Here is a 22,152-nt window from a genome sequence, read left to right as displayed (position 1 = left end):
GAAACTACCACTATCATCTCATTGATTTGGGTACTGTGTACTGTTGACCTAGCTAACCTAGTAGCTCTGTGTCTTACTTGAAAAAGAGGAGCTCTCTGCCTCCCCTATTCTTGATTATTATTATTTTGATGGTGGCTGTTTACTGTCTGAGTGTCCTTGAGCAGGCCACAGCAAGCTCTTCGTTCTGAAGAAAACGGGAGGGGTTGAGTGCAGTAGTATGGAGTATATGACTGAAGGGTACTGACTATTTCTGTATACTGTGACAATAACCTGCCCTGTGGCGTATCTGTTTACAGAGTATGCACATATCCCTGTCTATCTCTTACTCCCCTTGCTGCCTGCCCCTGGCTCTCCTTTTTCCTTTAAACATATTATTTTCTTTCTGTAAGACATTCATTTGCAATGTCATTAATTTCTCAACTTTCTTTTCTGCATTCTCCAACATCAATGTACAACTAGAGAGGATACAATTTCTGGGGAAATTGTAGGGTGTGCTTGCTTGCGTCGCTTGCACAGGGGTCTGTATATTTTATATAAAAATGCATCGGGCCTACTTATTATTTATAAAGATTACATAGATTTAAAAGCATCTTTTTTTTGCTGCTCATTTACAACTCAAAATACGAGTGAAGTGTCGAATGAAATATGATGTCTTCTCATTTCCCCTGCAAGAGGCAGCTGACAGGCTGAATCAAAGCGATCATTGTCAGTAACAACGCAAAATGCGATATAGCCCTGTGTGGAGAAGCTGCCCTGGTAAATTGTACTACTACAGTACAGTACTAGACTACTGCTGTGTTCGTCTTGGTAGCGATTGCGTTGGTTGAATTCGATTTAACGTTCCGTTGTACGGTTTAGGCTGAAATTAATTATTTTCATGAACAGATTGACAAAGTTTAGGCTGTGGCAATGAAGTTCAGGTTAGTAGTCAGATTGTTTCAACTATTGAAAGACTTTTGAGTAAGGGGAGTGCTGAACATGTTCTGTCACCGTTTGACTTGAACAGCTGAGGAGTTTTTGTTAGCTACTCACACTAGTGTCTCGGGTAGGCTACAGCGTTGCAGTGAGCTACACTGGTTTGAAACCACAGGTAATGGTAATTTCACCAACAAATCGTTTACTAATGTCAGAATAAATCATATAACGAAAATGTATATGTGAGGAATGTTTATTTTAACGATTGAAAACAGATACATCATAGACCACTGTAGTATGTGTTGCCCGGGCAACACAGGCTAATGTCATGATGCTAATACTTCAGTGAAATAGTAGACTACTGTTTCCGAAAGTAGATGTACTTCCTTAATAATATCAGCTTATATTGTACATTACACATCACAATTGTGTGTCATATCACAAAGTAAAATGAGTAAATAGTTATCACCCTGGCCTCTTTTCTTGTGGCGTTTCTGCAGCTGCCTTGCAGTAAAGCTATAGTTAGCCTAGCTATCCCCCAAGTTAACAGATGCGAAACGAATGTTCTGCCAAAGGTAGTCACACGTGTTTTCGTGACGTTAGTGACGCAGTGACGTTAGTAACGTCAGTGACTGTGGCTAGCAAATTAGCCACCGTTAGCTTCACTTTTCGCCACAAAAACTTAACTGAAGCTTAAACCATGCAACGGAACGTAAATTCCAATAGAAGCAACTCAATCGCTACCAAGACGAAACTTTTGACACCTACGTTGTCTATGTAGGCCAAATATTGACTGAGTTTTAGGGGGGCAAAAAAAAATACAAAAAATAATAATAATATATATGTGAGAGAACAAAGGTTGTGCTCTCGCCGAAGGCTTGAGCACACCCAATTATGTTTGACATAATCCATAATCATATCAACAGTTTTGTTCTCCCAATGTAGAACCTGTTTCTTAACTTCTACCTGGAGTTCAGGAAGCAATCCACATATGAACACATAACAAAGTGGCATGGGGATGCAGCTGCTGTAAAACCAGAATGTTTTTCAAAAATCCTAGTAAGTCTTTCCAGATAATCTGTAGGATCCTCATCTTTTCTCTGTTTGCAATCATACACTTTGCTCCAGTCAAGCAACACCCCTTCGGTATTACTGCCATTAAACACCATCAGGAATCTATTTCTCAACACACCGGGCTGGAGTGCAACCTCTAACCCTTGATTCAAATCAATAAAAGTATGTATGGCATTGATAACTATTTGCAAATCTCTTAGAAATGTTGCTGAGTCCTCTCATGTCAGGAAAGCCCTTTCCTAGCTCCCTCAGCTCAGTAGTGCTTCTTCTGTTCTTAGGCCTTCCTGACTAACCTCACCAATCATATTTTCTGTGGTATGAACCTCAACCTTCTCTTGTAGGTTCTGTGCTGGTTGCACCTGACCCGCTGCTTCCACAAACACTGCATTTTCCCTATCTCTGGCTCTCCTCTGCATAGCCACAGCTATAGCAACAATCTGATCACGTTTTAACAATGACTCCTGGACGCTCTGTCTCTCAAGACGCTTTGGCTCATTCCTAGCTTCTCTATCAGAATCAGTTTTAGCTTGATCTGACCGTATTTTCTCAAGATAGACAATGCCACGTCGTCTCGTAGCTTCAGTTAACCATATCATAAACATTGGCCAGCTGACAAATTGTTTACACTTCCCACTTGTTTCCTTGTCTTTCAAAACCGCTTTTTTAGACTCCGATATTTTTTTACGTCAAACGTTCCCTCATGATTAGTCCACGCATGCCATTTCTCAATGCTTGATACTGCTTGAATTCCATGTAGCTCAAACATATATCTGGCTGGACTGTTCGCAGGTAACAACGTCTCTATCGTTCTCGTAGTGGAAGCTAAATTACCCATACTGAATTACAATGTATCTGAATACAAAGTATCTGTAACAAATCTCATAACGGTAGGCTATGTAGCCAACTCTTATGATTTACTGCAGCAAGAATCACACAGCACTTTAGAATATAGTCACAAAATCACATAGCACTATTAAACAGTCGCACAATCTCATAGCACTGTAAAACGGTCACAATATTGAAGAATAAAAAGAACTACAATATCATGTGGTAGTGAACTACAAATATGGCCTTTTTCAAGCCAAACTATCCTCGCACTCCGGCGCTCGATCATGGGACGCGCCTACAAAGACCCAACCCTTTTGGGAACGCGCATACAATAATTTCCTCAACTCCGTTACCTCATAAGTAACAAAATAATCACAATTCGTGTTTAAGAGAGACGAGTTAATCCATAAACTGCCAGTCTATATCTTTCCCTTTGTATTTGATTGTGTCCGTCGCTGATCATTAAATGCCAAGCTTGTCAGTTAAAAGCCTAACTGCCCCTTTACATTGTCAAAGTATCCCTAACTTTTTTAAAACAACTTTACCCTTAAAAGTTGGTCTCTCGCATAAAGCCTGTGACCCTGATACATTATGACCGCCCACCTACTGTGCTTGGTCTTAAGAAAAGCCCAAAACAAAACTTAATACAGTTACAATTCAAACCAAAATAAAAGTCCCAATAAGATCTCTGTTCAAAAGAGAAAAGCCCAACACAAAACTTAATACAGTTACAATTCAAACCAAAATTAAAGTCCCACTAAGATCTCTGTTCAAAAGAGAAAAGCCCAACACAAAACTTAATACAGTTACAATTCAACTTAATACAATTCAAACCAACATAAGATCTCTGTTCAACTAAAGTTTTCAGCTGTAAACGTGCATTTTAAAAGAAACACATACCTTTCCTTGTTTGGTTCACCCCTGGTCTGCATCTGTAAAACCATACTCTCTGTTATCAGATACTTTTCCCCAGATCAAGAGTATGGGACGTATTCTCTTAACAGATCCTTTGCCTCAGATCAAGAACACAGATTGTTTTACATACTTTTTCAATACTTCACACGACCAGAGTTCTTGTACGCTATCAGAGTTTGCCAACTCTGACCAAGACAAAGTAAAAATAGCAAGTCAATTAATGACCCAAATTTACTAAACCAAAACTCTAATATTATCTTCCTCCTGTTGAGGCCTAGCAGACTCTGGTCTGCTAAGACCAGGCTCCCAACTGAACGTCACAATAAAAGGTTCTTAAATTGTTTACGTTACCAGCATCGCAGAGGGACAGCAGGCGCACCAAGCATAAAGCAGTCCGTGAATGGGGTTTTGGAAAAGGATCCCCTTACCATTTAGTTTTGTGCACCACGGGTTCTGCTTTATACTGGTGCTGCCGTGGGTCTCTCCTGGATCTGGTTCTGTAATCCTGCTGCTCGACAACGCCAATTGATGAAGAAAGTGTTTGTCCGTCTCTTCATAAACGGAGTGACTAAGTTCAGTTGAGTTCTGGATTTTAATACGTATTTATCAATCTGCAGATTGGGAGAGAAAACCAGTCTTCTGACCATAAATGACAACACAACACCAAGCTTAGGTCTCAACCAGGTCTCTCTCCGCTCCGAAAGCCGGAGGACCATCTTTTATAGGGCACAAGAATGTAAACATAGATTGTGACAGTCAGGCAGGAATGACGTTACAACAGTCTCAGAGAAAAATATTCACTGCTCCCAACACATGACAACTCTCACACTAGAGAGTTCATAGTTGGAGCTCTCCTTGTAGTCATGACAAAGGACGTTTACCCAGTACTTTCTCCTGATCACGAACATCTATTAACCCTGACACATAGACACAATCTACTCTTATTAATAGCAAGCTTACATGAGAACATACTAACTAGTATCCAATGACTAGTTATATTGATTAGTGATTAATGTACACAGGAAATCCCAATTTCTTCCACACTACCATGGGCGGAGTACGCCCAAAACTCCTTAAGGCACTCGTCCTCTGGTCTCACGCCTTTTCAGTGTGTTCTCGGTTACCAACCCCCCGTTTCCCTGGAACGAGGCACTCAAGAACGTCCCCGCAGTCAACGAGTGGTTCGAGAGAAGTGGTCGTGTCTGGACTGGGCTCGTCGCCATTTGGAACGGGCAAAAGAGAGACAAAAGGCTCAGGCAGACAGACATCGCTGGGCGGCACCCGTCTATCATCCTGGACAGAGAGTATGGCTCTCCACCAGGGATATAAAGCTACGACTTCCCTGCAGAAAGCTGAGCCCCCGATTCATCGGACCGTTCCGGATCCTGAAGAGGATCAACAGGGTGACTTACAGACTCCAATTGCCGGCGCAGTATCGCATCTCACACTGTTTCCATGGCTCCCTCCTTAGGCCATGGTTCGAGGTCCGCTCCAGGTGTCTGATCCCTCTGGATCGGACAACCCTCCGCCTGCTATCGTGGTGGAGGGGTCCCCGGCACACATCGTCAGGGAGTTGATCGACTCACGCAGGAGAGGGGGGCGTCTGCAGTACTTGGTGGATTGGGAGGGCTATGGCCCAGAGGAGAGGTCCTGGGAGGCCGCGGTGGACGTTCTGGACCCGTTGCTGGTGTCGGAGTTTCATCAGCGCCGTCCTGATCGACCGGCGCCACGCCCGCGGGGTCGTCCGTGCCGGCGGTTGGAGCAGGCATCTGGAGATGCCCCTCAAATGGGGGGTACTGTCACGGAGCGCACGGCGACGGTCTGCGTCCCCGGAATTCTAATACGCACCTGTTTTATGTTGGGACTAATTAGGACGGCTATATAAGCCGAGATGTTTCCGACTTCGTTGTGGAGTCTTATTCTTGTTTCATGTTATGGCCGTGTGGCGTCTGACCTTTGATTCCTGACTGTTGTTTTTGTGAAACCTTGTTTATTCTCAAGTAAAGGCCTCGTGCGCTTTCATCCCAAAGACGCTGACTCCTTGCCTGCATTACCACAGTTATAGCTGATTCCCTGTCCCGTTTCAACTTTCAGGTGTTCAGGGATCTGTGCCCGTACGCCAGCCAGTGGCCCCTGGCCGTCCCCCCCCTCGCGTAGCTGGTCCTAGATTACATTTACATTTAGTCATTTAGCAGACGCTCTTATCCAGAGCGACTTACAGTAAGTACAGGGACATTCCCCCGAGGCAAGTAGGGTGAAGTGCCTTGCCCAAGGACACAAAGTCAGTTGGCATGACCGGGAATCGAACTGGCAACCCTCGGATTACTAGCCCGATTCCCTCACCGCTCAGCCACCTGACTTCCATAGATTAGAAGAGCACTCCCTGCAGGCATACTTAGAGGTAGCTAAGGGTTATATGAGGAAGGGATTGGCTGCTTCCACCCTTAGATCGTACGATTTCGCCTGGAGAACGTACGCCATGTTCTGTCTGTCCTTGTCTGTCCCACTGGTACCCGTGTGTGTTAACGTGGTGTGTGCTTCTGTGTGTCACTGCACTGATGTTCGCCACTTCCAGCCACGTTACATTAAAGGTCTGGTTGCGGGTATTCAATTCAATGCCAGATGCCTTGATCCTTCGTTCCCCAGCCTTTTGACTAATCCAGCAGTCAAACTTCTGTTCAAAGGCATAGGCAAAGTTTTCCCCGCTAAGGTGGATGATAGACTCCCTTTCACTCTTTCTATTCTGCACGCCATGCTCTCAGTGCTCAGACGCGGTTGCTTTTCCCCCTACATCGATTCCCTCTTCGATTGTACGTTTTTAATGGCTTACTATGGGTTTTTACGGTGCGGGGAATTCACAACTTGGGCAATTCTGCCACTGATGTGTGTTTTTCTGACTTAACATTTCACCCTGATTTCTTCAATCTCCTTCTCAAAATTGCAAAATAGGAGGCTCTTGCACGATCGTCATTGCTAACACGGGGGGTCCTTTCTGTCCTTTCTTATCTATGCTTAGATACGTAAAGAGGAGGTCCCTTTCCAATCCACTCTCCCCCCTCTTCTTAACCCCTACCAATTATCCCATGTCACAATCCTGGTTCAGCCACCATCTAGCACAGGTCGTAGCCAAATGCAACCTTCCCCCTGGACGGTATTCAGGCCATTCATTCAGAATAGGCGCTGCGACGTCCGCTGCATTGCGCTGCAGAGACGCAGTGCACTGCACTGCGTCTCTGCAGCAGCTGGGCCGCTGGTCTTCATCAGCGTACTCTTCATACATTCGTCCTGATTCTGCTGCCATCATTGAGGCCCAAAGATCGCTACGGCCCTAACGGCTCTCGGTGAGCGCTTGCAAATAACTGGTGGTCGGTGTTGTTACCGTGTCTCTCGTTAAACTGTCTCGTGTTTACAGGCTCGATGCTTACGTTGCCTGCGGATACAGCGACTTGGTTTCTGTATGCAAACAGAGGGTGCCTGGTTCCTGCCTCTCTGGCTATCACAAGTCACGAGGGCGTCGGTCCTCCAACCAACAAAGGCTCACGTGCACTCCAGCCGGCAAAGGCTGCTCACACACTCAAGGGCTTCGGCCCGCTAGCCTACATAGGGTCATCCGTACGCGGGGACGTCGGTCCTCCAGCCAGTGCACAGGCTGTCACATAGACTCAAGGGCGTCTGCCCTCTAGCCTACATAGGTCACGTACACGTGGACTCTGTCCTCCAGCCGGCACAGGCTGTCCACATAGACCCAGGGCGTCGGCCCTCTACCCGACCAAAGCCGCAAAGGCAATCACTTTCATTCTTGAGGGCGTCGGGCCTCAGCCAGCCTAGGCCAACACCGACAGGCCGCCCCTTCTCTCTTTGGCTCTCGACGAAGGCGGTCGCATTTTTCTCTCCTCCCCTCCCTGACCTTCCCTGCTTGGCTGTGTCTTGTGTCTTGTCTTGTCTCAAGATACTCTCTCATCATCACTCTCCGAAACTAGAAGCATGGAATTAATTAGCTGGTCTCTCAATGCTATTGACACCATCTTCTCGAAGAGAAGCTCGGGTGCGGGGGAACCCAACTGTCCGGACGGGACGTTCGCAGCTGGCTACACGATGGACGCGTGGGAGAATTGGCGTGTCGTGTGTCTAGCGGCGCTTTCCGTGGAGGACGTTGAAGACATCTTCATATTCGGAACCATGCTTACAGGCTTTCTGCTGTTTGGAATAGGCGCTGGCTTTGTATATCGGAAAATCAAGGAAACGGCTGCAGCCATCAAAAGCCCCGTTAGGCTGCCCGATATGATTGATGCGTTGGGCAGAGTTGTTGGAGCTCAGTCTGTGAACTTACAACGCAGCATTGATTACAACAGGGATAAGTTTGCGGCTCTGCAAAGGAAGATGGAGGACATGGAGACCTTCCTGAAGGGTGGACGTGAAAATTGAGTTGCGGCTACTCGTCAAAACAACTACCCCAATCTTATCCACTTTCGGCCCCGTAACCAGCACAGGCCCCGGCCAAGGTCGTCGCTGGAAAACAACTCCCCTGGAGAGCGCTGAAGCGAGACTATCTTGCTCCTCCCTCCCCCCCCCCCCACCGACATCTGTGGTTTGGTCTCTTCCCGGGTCATGACCAAGGATTTCTCCTGGCCAACACAATCTGCATAGGGAGAATCTGACTGATTGTGGCCTAGGTCGAGGGCGCCAACCCAGACCTACTCACACATTAACTTTCACCTACTACAGATATTACCACCCCCCCACCCCCATCCAACGCCTTCGCCTGCTTGTTTCCCCAGGGTGGCTGGCGGGTCTGTGTCCAGCGCCTACCATGGCTGCAGGTCCAGATGCTGCTTGTCTACCCCCCCCCCACTTCCCTTTGCAAGTCACGTGTTTTTGTAAATGTTGTTGTGCTTATGTGCTGAGGTTTTTGTCTGTTCCCACACTGTACTCCTCTAGGAGCATTGTCTGGGTGTTGCCTTTTTCTCTCCTCCTCTCTCCTCATGTTATGCTGTAACTTTCTAGTTGGCGCCGAAAATGGCTGCCTAGGTAGGTTCTCCTGCCAAAGTAAATTCCTTGTCTGTGCAAACTTTCATGGCGAATAAAAACCCATTCTGATTCTGATTCAGCATGAGGGGGTCGGCCCTCTAGCACATAACCCATTCATGCACTAGGGCATCGGCCTCTGGTCAGGAGGCTACGTCCTACAATCATTGCTTCGCTTTCCCCTGGGTTCTCGGTATAGGAACATGTCTACGGATCTGTCCGTAGCTTGCCATCTCCTGCAGGATCTGGCCCGGGTATGGATGCTTTTAGCCTAGGTCATTCTGTACACTCTCGTACTGATCGCGGTCGCTCCGATCGGTGCTGTGCACCCATGTCGGTCGCTCTCCGTGTTGTGTTTGTGTTGCTTATTCCCCAGAGGTTCATGGTTCCTTCCTGTTGGTGAGTATGTTTTGCTTTTTGTTCTGGTCTCTAACTTCCTACCCTTTTACTTTTGGGGATTCTTCTTCGGGCGTTGGGCAGGCGCCCGTTGATCTATATAATTCCCCGTGGGGTTCAAGCTCCAAACATCATAGTACATTTATTATTCTGTAATAAACATCTTTCACTCATCCCAGGTCTCTCCTGATTGAAATATTAGCTGGTCTATGTGACTTAAATCAGGTGTTGAGTCGACAATCAAAGAAAAGTACTTGGCTTTCTGCAGCTGAAGAATTATTTCAGCTTGAACCCGCTGACCCATTAGACTTATGAATTCTTCGAAGATAGTGAGACAGATATGAGGTTGTCCCTCGGCCTTTATACCCATATTTTTTTAAATGTTCATCAAGAAAAAGGTCGAACTTGCTCAGTAATTCCAAGATTCCCAAGTAATTGCCATTGTGGACAGAGCATAATATTTCATTGTCTCCACGGAATGCAAGGCCACGTTCTGACAAAAACTTTATTACTGCCACAATTCTCCTCAGTACTTCTCGCCAGTAACTAGCCTCATCTCTGAATTGATCCAGCAGTAGGGATGGGCGATACCAATCATTTTCTTTTCGATCCGATACCAAGTACTTTCAAGACCAGTATCGTCGATATCAATACCAATACTTCTTTCATTTGAGTAATTTTATAATGCATTCTGAAAGCCATTGTTATTAATATTAAATAAACCGCAATAGGCATTACGTGTCTGTGTTGCCTCCTCTGCTAGCGTCAGCTGTACTTCGTTGTGCTCTTTAGGGTAACTTTTAGATGCTTGTCATGTTTGTGTTTTCTTTCAGTCATGACCGCAGCAATGTGTGCTTTCACTGAGTGAAGAAAAAATAGTTCCCATTGACTTTCTTATTTAAGTACATTTCTATACTATGCGGCCTACAACTATTATAAAAATATTCTAAAATCACTTGTTTAAAAGAAATCCCAGGTAGGATCGATATTTCAAATTGAGAATCGATCCTTTTGATACAATGCCAGTATCGAAAATATCGATACTTAAGGATCGATCCGCCCATCCCTATCCAGCAGCGCCGCATCTATCCCTCACACCTGCGTGCGCGCAAGCCAAGTGAGCGTGGCATTTCGGTGCGACTGGCCTGCTTCATGCATCTCCACCCGGTCAACAGAATGCTTCAAATCGGAATAACCAGAATGAGTGAAAGCGGATGATCCATCGCCAAATAGTTTACAAAAAATAATACACATTCCCAGTGAATGGGGAGTACACGAGCCATTCTCTTCGAACTTTTTCTCCATTTCGCAGTGTGCGGTTGAACAATGTTTTGCTTAGACATCGTTTCGTACTTTTGTATGTCCTTTCCGAAGCAGAAAAATCTGCATCTTTATTCTGACACAGTGTGGGTGCCATAACTCCTTTCCCGACCTAGTAGGACCGAACATCCTCGTTAACTTTTCCCCAACATGCAACATCTCTAGATATTTCTGTCTCTGCCACTGCCTCGGAATCAGCGCGACATAGGTCCTCTGGTTCATCTTTGCAAACTTGTGATTGTGAACTAGGACCTGGCTCTTCTCCATCACCATCAGTTGTGTCAGCAGATTGTACTGCTAAGGGCACTGGCAACAGACTGGCTAGTCATCATGGCAGTTGGTTGGTCAGTGCTGGGAGAGGTAGCAGCAGCAGGCTGACTAGCCAGTGGATTAGTTGCAGCACTCCATATATTCGTTCATTTTGGAGTCTTCTTTAGTAATTCTGACACTCTCATGTTTTAGAGCTTGTAATTTTCTTTTTTTGTCTCCACTCTTGTGCTTTCTTTGACTGGACATTTTCGCGCATTATTTTTGTTTTCACTCTGAATTTTTCTCTAGCTATCTAGCACTATAATGGTAACGATAATGTTTCATTCTCAGGGGATTTATACTCAATAAGAGTCGGATTTATCGTGCTTTGTAGATATAATGCTGCTACATCTAGCCAGCGCATCGGATTTCTTCATCATAAATTCTGAACAGTTTGACCCAAAATCACAAGATTGGACTCTTCTGATTCTTTGCGGCACACCAAGTCGTAAAATATTACACTTTCCCACGTCGGCCATTTTGGACGTTGGCCATTTCAATTTTTGTCTTAAAATGACATATTTACTGAACGCATCGGCTTATCATTACAAAACTCTGTATACATATTTTGCACAATGCCATGAAGGTAATCAAAAGTATTGGGGTAGCGCCACCACGTTGCCCAAAAGTAGAATGCAATTTTTTTTTTTACAAATATTTTATAAAAGGCTTTCCTTTGCTTCTTTAGTAAGTAATTAAGTAAGTAAGTAAGAAAGACTTTATTTATATAGCACATTTCATACAAGAATTGTAGCTCAAGGTGCTTTACATAAAATCAATAAAAACAATAATACAAGTGATAAACAATTCAAACAAAAACAAAAATCCCAATAAGATCTCTGTTCAAGAGAGAAAACAACTTTAAAAGTAGGAAAACCCTTTTGAGATAAAATTACTTAAATGCTTCGGTAAACAGGTAGGTTTTAAGCTGTCTTTTAAAAATGTCTAGAGTGTTTGCTTCCCTAATATTTATGGGTAATTTGTTCCATAGTTTTGGGGCGTAATTGACAAAGGCCGAATCACCAATCTTCTTATGACTGCTTCTGGTGACCTCTAATAGGCCTGCATTTGATGATCGCAGTGTTCTAGCTGGTGTGTAGTTTATATAGGAGTTAGCAATGTAGCTAGGTCCTTGTCCGTGTAGAGCTTTGTATGTGAGGAAAAGGACCTTAAAGTCAATTCTGAAGGTAACAGGGAGCCAGTGTAAAGTAGCTAGGACAGGACTAATGTGTTCTCTCCTTTTAGTTTTGGTTAATAATCTAGCTGCAGAATTTTGAATGAGCTGTAGTCTTTCAGTGGTTTTCTTGGGAAGACCAGTGAAAAGTGCGTTACCGTAGTCCAGCCGGCTGGATATAAAAGCATGAATTACATTTACATTTAGTCATTTAGCAGCAGACGCTCTTATCCAGAGCGATATTAACTTCTCTGCATCATTTTGGTTTATGAATGGTCGTACCTTTGCTATATTCCTCAGGTGAAAGAAAGCTGTTTTGGTCACTTTATTAATGTGAGAGTTGAAATTCAAATCTGAGTCCAGGATTACACAGAGACTCGTCACCTCTGGTTTAAGACAGGGGGTTAAGCCTGCAAGATTCTTAATAAGCATCTCTCTTTTGGATTTGGGGCCACATAGTAGGACTTCGGATTTGTCTTCATTTAATTTAAGAAAGTTATCATTCATCCATTTGTTTATTGCCAACAGGCAGTTGGTAATGGAATTGATGGCCGTTGCATCGTTGGGTTCAGTGGATATATATAGTTGTGTGTCATCCGCATAGCTATGGAAATCTATGTTATGTTCTCTGATTATGTCGCCAAGTGGTAACATATAAAGAGAAAAAAGTAATGGACCTAAGCAGCTTCCTTGAGCAACCCTTTAGCTACTGAATTTCCATATCGAATGCTGCTTGGCCCCTTCATTGCTGCTTGTAGCTATATTTATTATTATTTTTCTTCTGCAACATTACTGCCAGCAACTCTCAAACTACTACACCAAAAATGCTATACTTCAGCACACTAATACTGTATACTTCTCATTACTCGGCCACCAACAATGACCCCAATCTGGCCATAGGGGGGCGCTACAGTACATGCCCAAGATCTACATGATCGTCCCTCAGCCCTGTATTTCCAAACTTGATGTACATGCCTTAATGGGGAACGAAAAAGCCTGTAAAGTGAAAAAAAAAACATTTTACCTCATAAGAATCCTGTTAAATTTGCCTGAAAATGCCTAAACAACATACCCAAAGTAAATTGAAAGCTGTTCTTGAACCATTTGGAGTACATGCATGATTGTGGTCTCCTTTCAAAGGTAACACTATGAGTTCTTCCCCTGTTGTCAGGACCCCTGTAAGTCATTCTGGTTTTCGATTAATGGAAGCTTGAACACAATGAAATTGAAAGTTTTTATTTCCGCCTGGATATTGTTTTGAAAACACATGCCTGAAGAGGCCTAGAGGTGGTAAGTATTAGCTAGAAGACACAATTGGACCACAGCATGAAGCCTTACCTAATTCAAGACAAAAGTCAAATATAATACCACAATATATTCATATTTGACACGTTTTTCTAAGAGTACATCCAGGCGTTTTCTAAAAGAGCCTTGTGGAGACTCCAAAAGGACCCTTGTAACCAAGGTCAAATACTTAGAATAAAAAGGTATTATTTTTCATAATTGTTATCTCTAATGAAAGGTGGTACTTAGAACTATCATATATTATAAGTAAAACCCCCATTAGTATTGCTGAAACACAAAAACTGAAGCATGAACACATTGGAGTGCGGGGGGGAGGGGGGGGGGGGGGGGCAGGACACACAGATTTTGGGAGCCACCTGGTTAGCTTTAGAAGGCTATGGACAGGGCATGGAAGCTCCTATTGGTGTCAATCGAAAGTTCAGAGTGCAGTGGCCATTTTGACATCAAGCTATCGTAAATATTCAAACCAGAATTATGACCAAATGAATGTGAGTGAAAGGACGCTTCAGTCGGCAAATGTAAAATGATTCAACAAGAGATCATGGCTATTTATGGAAGTAATACATTGTTTTGAACGAAATACTTTACATGGTTAGACAGTGTGGACCTTTGGGAATGTAACCAGACCATTTTTGTTGGGATGTTTTGCATAACTGGACAACTCTGAGCCTTAATAGGTAAGAAGTCTATATTTTCTTTCACGTTGTTGACATGCTCGTGGTCGGACGTTGATTGTACCTGCTGTTGCGACTCGATCTTGAAATGGATTATATCAATAGAATCACAATAATAGTAGCCTTTCAACAATATATGGCATGTGTAGCAGTCTAAATTATTCTTTTGGTGGCGAGGCGATTTAGACAACTTAACAAGCTACAACCCGCCGGCGGGCCATTGGATCGCTATCTAAATGTTGTTATATACCTTACTTACGATTTACTTTAAAATGTGGTACACATTTTGTATGGGTAGTAAGCAATAAAATAAAACATTTATATATATTGGTGAATAGACAAATGTTGCAGCTTATTTCATGTGTCCATGAACCACTTGTATTTTAAATGTGCCACACAGAAAGAGTACACTATGTTGCCATGTCAGATGGCAACCTCATATCTCCAAAAACAACAAAAAGGAAAGATTTATGCTATGTTTATGATTTATTAAAATAATGCTTTACACATCTGGTTGTCTTAAACCAATATTCAATCACCAGTTCATATTAATTATCAAAACTCATAATGTCCGCATGATGGGTTTTTCTCTACATTGATAATTTGTGAAAAACTACAACATTTACTAAAAAAGCCTGAACATTTTAGAAAAACGACAAAAATGAAACATCCTGGCCCATTGATCCAAATACCTTAAAATGTTGTGTATATATGTGGGATACATTTCTCTACCAAGTCAATTGGTTCGCAATCTTCAGGAGGAATCCACCATTGCTTCTTGCAGCGATATTGTCTAATTATGACAAAAAAATGCAAAGCTATGTAATTTTATGGTACTGAATCATATCCTCCTCCAGCACAGACTAGAATGTAATTTATTTTTAAGAAGTAGAAATTAATTGTTTGTGCCAGTTTGACATCTGTCCTCATCATTCTTTCAACTGAATATACAATCCAATTGAATCATGTTTAGGGGGAAGCCAGAGATGATTTATGTGTGATGTTCTTGGTATTGAAATGATTGCTGGAAGACAATACATTGTCGCTTTCCCTCTGCCCCAGGTTGCTGTGGAGACACGGGCCCTGGTGGCATGGATGGAGAAGATATCCTTTGTGCTGGGGGGGAACCTCCAGGGGGGGGAGCTGGTGGTGACCTTCCCCTATGACAAGACACGCTCCCAGGGCGTCATCAGGGAGCAGACGCCCACTCCTGACGACCACGTCTTCCGCTGGCTGGCTTTCTCCTACGCTTCCACCCATCGCCTTATGACCGACGCCAGTCGCCGTGTCTGCCACTCTGAGGACTTTGCCAAAGAAGACAGCACCATCAATGGAGCATCCTGGCACACGGCAGCAGGGAGTTAGTGTCCATGACCACTGTGCACTTCTCTCCGCCTTCTCTCCTCGTAGTGGCTTATTGTTGGTGAAGACTCACCAATGGTGTTAGTTAGCAGAAGCCAGCTCAGCCTTGGCGCTTGACAATTTTACTGTTTTAATTCCCTTGCAAATATCTGCATATGCTAATTCCACTGTACTTCTAGCTACTTTTATAATTTTGTGTTTTGTTTATACCGTTGTAAAAGTATCCACAAACTATAAAAGGTAACATAATCCCAAAATACCAGGGATGCAGCAGTTCAGTAAGAGTCTGTGCTTTTTTTCAGTCTCTTCAAGAAAAAAATCCCATGCCTTAATTTTGAAAATGGCTGACATAAATTGCTCTCTGTTTGACAGGTATGAATGATTTCAGCTACTTGCACACCAATTGCTTTGAGTTGTCCATGTTCGTGGGCTGTGATAAATTCCCTCATGAAAGCGAGCTGCCCGAAGAGTGGGAAAACAACCGCGAGTCACTACTTGTCTTCATGGAGCAGGTACACAGAGGCAAGGGGCCACATGGCCCCATGACACTCACTCACGTACAAACACGCATCACACGCACACATAAACAAACTATGTAGCCTATTTTTATGCTAACAAGAACATCATAAACACGATTGTACGCATTATGTATGTAGATGGTGTGGTCGTTAAGAATAGAAGACTTAATTTATAATGAATTATTGTTTTTATGGGGCACCACCTTAATATTAACATAGATATTATATGTAAGAATCTGTTTTCTGATGGAATACACATTTTTTAGGAGTAGAGCAGACCATATACAATGATGGAACGTAGACTAGTTACGCGACATAAAATTTGACACAAAGGATTTATTGAGAAATGACCAGTACTGGGTAGGTTATGGGTTTAGTATGCAAAGCAGTACAACTTGAGTTTGAAGTGTCTTTTGTGCAGGTGAGAAAGGTAATTGGTCAGTTATCCAAGCTTGTCCCCTCCAATGTTCATGAATGGGTGTGAACTGGAGGACTTTATTCAGGATCCTCTCCTCACATTAAGGGTGCGTCCACACTAGCTTGGGCAAATACAAATACGCGTATTCGAAATGAAAACGATCTCCGTCCACACTAGCGTTTTCATATAATTTTCCAAATGTTTGCCGTCCACACTAACACGGGTACATGACAATCGTTGTCATGGTTACGCCACTCCTGCCCCTCCCTCCCGACACGCTGCTCTGTTTACATGCGCGTGATCAGCTGAGACTGACACTTGTTTTGATGTAAAACACAGTAATACAAAAAACAGTTACAGTAATACAATGGCTCAACCAAAATCAGCAGCAAAGGAGAGTTTATTTTCATGGAAAAGAAAAGGTGGAATACTACGAAGCTGAAATCAACTAGGAGTAAGTACAGGCATGCGGTGGACTCCGGGAGAAGAAGTGGCCATGGACGAGTCGTACTTCTATTTTTTGAGATGTGCGAAAAAATATGGAGAGGATCTCCGGCAACAACAACACTTGTCTCTGGCCTGGAGATAAGTGACATTGTGGATCCCGATACCGCGGTAAGTTAAACCACTGATTATCATTTACATTAATTTCGATGATGAACTGTTGTCAGAATTGAATCGTACTCATACCTACCCATTTACTGATATAACCTAGACTGATATAACCTAGATACACGAGGAATAAACTTTGTCCATAACAGTAACCAAAGACAATTTATTGATGAACACACACGGTTATATACATGTTGTACAATTGAGGGCATACTTATTCCATGTATGTTAACATGAAGCTGTTAAAAATCAGTTGACGTTACATTCTTAGTGCATCTATATGCTGCGGTTCCCGCTCTTTTTGCGTGAGCATTCATTTGTGTGCTGTATGTGCCACCAAGGCTGATATTTACTTACAAATATTACGACCTAATTGGCCTACCGATTAACCTCTGACTGATGTTTTGTAGGAGAATGGCCCTTCTTCGCCTCCTGAGAGTCGAGAGGACCCTCCGGATGCAAATTCGCAGTGTCGCAGAGACAAGCTCACTACTCATCTGTCAGCTCACAGATATGAAATGCTAAAAAGAAGACTTCTCTATGAAGAGCAAGAAGTGTGGATTGCACAGGAGCAGATGTAAATGAAAAGGCAGCTGCTCCAGCGAATGGAGGACACTGAGTGGGAGTTTTCGGCCAACACGTCCAGACTAACAGGGACAGTAGAGAGGCTGACTAATTCAATTGTAGATGGCTTCGCGATGATGCAACAGTCCATGTTCCCACCTCAATATCCCCAGTACCACCAGAGGAGCAGCCATCCCTATGGGCACACCCCTGCAATGCCACCTGCCATGTCACCTGACCCATCTCCCAGCCCCTCCACCTCAGCACAATGAATGTCATGGATCCAGATATTTGGTGAGTGCATGTCTGATTTGTTGCCCCTCTGACTCGTTGCACTCAGTGGGCCTACGGCTGATTTGCTGAGTTGGAGGCTGAAAGTCTCGCTCGTAGCTAACAGGTGCATTAACATTTGGTTGCGCGACTGCTACGTTGTTCAGCTCACAAATATAGCTCTTGCTCTTTTATTAAACAAACTACATGGCCTTATGTTATTTATCTTATTTACACAACGGCATGTCATTTCTGTCTCTACATGGTTGCCGTCGCCCCCCCCCCCCCCCCCCGCCCCCCCCCTCCACCGTTCTTTCTGTTAATAAAATCTGAAGAATTTGAAGACGGTTGTTTAATGTCTGTGTGTGTGCCATCGACAGCTCCTATGCACTGGGGTATACCATAGTTTTGGTAAAAATTACTGGTAAGGTCCGCTACTGCAGGCTCAGTGACTGGCAAGGTGATGTACTCAGGACCCAGGTGATTGGTGATTGCTGTACAAACCTCCCTGACAATTTTCGAGACCGTTTGACGGGCCAAGCCAAATTAGTTCACTGTTTTCCGCAGCCTGCCTTCGTCGCTGAGGTAGTACACCATACAAGCCACCTTCATCAACACGTCCACTGGCTCTCTCATTCGGGTTGTCTGTCAATATGAGGGCGTAAGATGGCACTTAATCGTTGAGGCTCCTTCGACATCCTGAAATTCTCTCTCCACTCCTCGGGCAATACTATTTGGTGTTCAAATTGTCCCAACAGCTAGCTGTTCGGCCAGGTCTCACCCAGAATCGCTGCTCTATGTTTGGTTTAAACCGTCTTCTCTGCCTTGTCCCCCTATCATTCAGGCACACCGAGTAGAGCGCTCTCCTTCTGCGTAGGAGTAACGCGTATCTATTAAGTAATACTACTTGTACCTGAAGTACACTAACTAAACTGATAAATAAATTATAAAGACCGAGCAGAATATTCCTTTCACCTTCCATGTTCATCTTGACGTTATAGCCTCTCGAGTGCAAGATACCCCCAGTGCCATGGCAACTGAACGCCATCGTATCTGAAAAACTCTGTGGACCCCGTCCCCACTACTACGCGAACCCGGCGTTTTCAAATGTCTCCGGCTAGGGGAGCGTATTCGAAAAAATCAGTTTTCAGTATCCGAATACTAATTAGTGTGGACGGGAGGTGCAAACGCAGACATACTGTATGTATGCGTTTCTAAATTTACCCAGGCTAGTGTGGACGGGGCCTAAATATAACATTAAAATGTATCGACACAATATGGAGAAATGGTTTTGTAAGTATTACCATCAGTTGGATACCAAGATTTACTGACCCAGCTTTACGGGAAGGGGAGTTTCATTAAAACATCAAATTTAATCAACACAGTATAAAACGAAAGGCACCACATCATATCATCCTTATACAATGCCTATAAAAAGTATTCACCCCCCTTGGATGTTTCACCCTTTTGTTGCTTTTATACATGAAATCATGGTCAATATAATTTGGCTTTTTTGACAAGAATTTGCAAAAAAAGGTTTAAGGTTTCCTTAAAATACAATCGGTTGCACAAAGCATCCTTGGGAGTCAGGTGGCTGAGCGGTTATGGAATTGGGTTAGTAATCAGAAGGTTGCTGGTTCGATTCCAGGTCGTGCAAAATGACGTTGTGTCCTTGGGCAAGGCACTTCACCCTACTTGCCTCTGGGGAATGTCCCTATACTTACTGTAAGTCGCTCTGGATAAGAGCGTCTGTTAAATGACTAAATGTAAATGTAAGTCTTCTCCTTAAGGTTTCCTTAAATGTTCCCTGAAGTATTTAAGGTTTTCTCCTTATCTTGGTTGTATACTTAATGATTCCCTTAAAGTTTGTTAAAGCGTTGCACGAAAGACCTTAGCAAACAAAGTAAGGAAGAAAACTTAAGGTACCTCTGACTTGTTCTTTACCGCAACATGGCTGAGTTTATGGAGATGAATTAACCCATCCCTCACCTATAGCACTCTGTTAGGCTACTGTGCTTCAGTCTAAACATGTAGGCTATTTATAATAATAAAACTTTATTTATATATAGCACATTTCATACAAGAATTGCAGTTCAATGTGCTTTACATAAAATCAATAAAAACAATAATATAAGTGATAAAAGTAATAGAAATAAATTAAAAAATTTAAATGTAACACAAAAACACGTATAAGCCGCAGTCTTTGTGGTGTCTCAAGTCCGTCTTAGACTCGAGCTGCCTTTTCAGTTTCCAAAACATATAACAATCCAGACTAGCCACAATCTATCTGCGGTCTCTCGAAAACGTCTTTTTTGGACATAACAGTCAAGTTATCATAAAGCTATATTTTTTATTTCTTGAATTGACCGCTTCACCAAACTTCTTGAGTTTATTTTTTATGCAATTTCGTCCTACATTAGTTTTCTTTGTTAGCAGTTATTTGTGGATCAAATTTACGTTTTAGTATGTGCTTTCTTTTTTGTATTCCTGTAGAAGCACAATATTTTCCTTCTCTGACCAATTTGGTTTTCTTGCCTTCTTTTCGTAGGTCTATAAGCTAGCTAGATCTAAGCTACTAAGGTGATGCACCAGCGATACAACTGAACAAACGCGGTCTCCGTGGAAACGGTCGAATTTTACAGCTGTGAAATCACGTTCAATGTAGTAAATCCCTTAATGTTTCACCTTAGCTAAGGAAACCATTTAAGGGATTCTGTGCAACCCCCTGAAGTAAATCCCTTAGCTAAGGAGAAATGTACCCTTAAGTGTCATAGTTAAGGAAAAAACTTAAGGTGTTTTGTGCAACCGGCCCCAGACTCCTTGAATCTCTTAATAATGGATTTAACTGACCTCTGTGGGATGGAAATCTTTTTTGTAGCCATCTCTTGACTTATACTTTTCAGTTATCTTTTCTCTGAGTTGCTTTGAGTGTTATTTTGTCTTCATCTTTAAATTGTAGTAGGAATACTGTTACGCCTTGACACGCGAGAAAGAGCGTCCGCAAACACATTCTTTATGTCCTTTTTGTGGCGGATCACCAGGTTGTAATTCTGAATAACCAGAGACCAACGCATTAGTCGCTGATTGTGGTTGTGCATGTGGTGCAGGAACACCAGTGGATTGTGGTCCGTGTAGACCACCACAGGCTCCACACTAAACCCATCATAGACCTCGAAAAATTGGAGCGCGAGCAGCAAAGTCAACGTCTCTTGTTTTATCATTGAGTAGCGCGTTTGGCAACTATTGAATTTCTTCGAAAAGAAGCCTACAGAGTGGACCAAACCCTCAGAATCCATCTGAGTCAGAACCGCGTCTTTAGTAAAAAGGTTTACTAAAATCAGGAGCACCAAGTACCGGGGCATTAGACAGGAGGGCTTTACAGCTTTCAAAGGCAGTGTGACACGTATCTGACCACACAAACTGCACCAGGGGATTGATCAAGTCAGTCAGTGGGGCTACAACTGCAGAGAAGTTCTTACAAAACCCTCGGTAGTAACCAGTCATTCTGAGAAATCTGTGTAACTCCCGCCGAGTGGTCGGCACTGGGGAAGATGTTATGGCTGCGACCTTGGCCTCCAAGGGACGCACCTTGCCTCCACCCACCCGTTTACCCAAATATTTCACAGTCGCCTTCCCAAACTCACATTTTGCCAAGTTTAGGGTCAGGGACGCGTCAGCCAGTCATTGAAACACGGTTCTTAGCGAGTCCAAATGAGCATCCCACTCTGTCGAGTGTACAACCACATCATCCAAATATGCAGTAGAGTTAGGCACAACACTAAACACAATGTTCACCAACCTTTAGATAGTGGCCTGAGCGTTTCTCATCACAAAAGCCATCACGGAGTATTGTAAGAAACTGTCAGGAGTCACAAAAATACTGATAACTGAAGCCTGAGGTGAAAGGGGAACTTGCCTGGAGCTGGACTGTGCTAAATTATGGTCCAGTAAATAATCAACTTACTTTTTTCTCAGAGATCTTTTAAATGCATTTACTCTATATGGGTGCTGCTTGATGGGCCTAGACTCACCCACATCTATGTCGTGCTCTAGCACCGTAGTGCAGGTAGTCACATCTCCAAACAGACAGGGGAACTCAGAAATAAGGTGGAGTAGGTTAGCTTCCTGCTCCATGCTTAGATAAGGGAATTAAGGATGGAAGTCTCAACAACATTTCTGAGTTGGCCAACCGAGGGGTCTTTTGCTGGGCATTTCGCATACTCAGGCCATCCTCATCACTATTACTCACTGTGAAAGTAATGGAGCTCACAGCTACCGATGCCACAGCAGTGGCCACAAGAGGCTCACTGCGTGTTTCAGGCTGGACGTCGTCTCTAGGGTGGTAAGGTTTCAGCATATTAATATGACACACTCTGGTTTTCCGTCTTCTATCAGGGGTTCTGATAACATAGTCAGTAGCACTCCACCTCCTGTCGACGGTGTACGATCCTGTAAAACGAGCACTCATAAAAT

General features: G+C 43.5%; 1 protein-coding gene across 5 annotated transcripts in view; it reads left to right on the top strand.

Moving 5' to 3' along the window:
* The window catches only part of cpxm2 (carboxypeptidase X (M14 family), member 2), a 177,437-nt gene that overhangs the window by 127,221 nt on the left and 28,064 nt on the right, over positions 1 to 22,152 (top strand). For all 5 annotated transcript variants that reach the window (XM_067244759.1, XM_067244761.1, XM_067244758.1 and 2 more), the window contains 2 exons: positions 14,998 to 15,295; positions 15,670 to 15,809. In XM_067244759.1, coding sequence (XP_067100860.1) covers positions 14,998 to 15,295; positions 15,670 to 15,809 — 438 coding nt within the window. The remainder of the gene's footprint in view (positions 1 to 14,997; positions 15,296 to 15,669; positions 15,810 to 22,152) is intronic.

Source organism: Osmerus mordax, chromosome 10, assembly GCF_038355195.1.
Source record: "Osmerus mordax isolate fOsmMor3 chromosome 10, fOsmMor3.pri, whole genome shotgun sequence".
In the NCBI taxonomy this organism is placed as follows: Eukaryota; Metazoa; Chordata; class Actinopteri; order Osmeriformes; family Osmeridae; genus Osmerus; species Osmerus mordax.
This window is presented reverse-complemented; position numbering and strand designations above follow the sequence as displayed.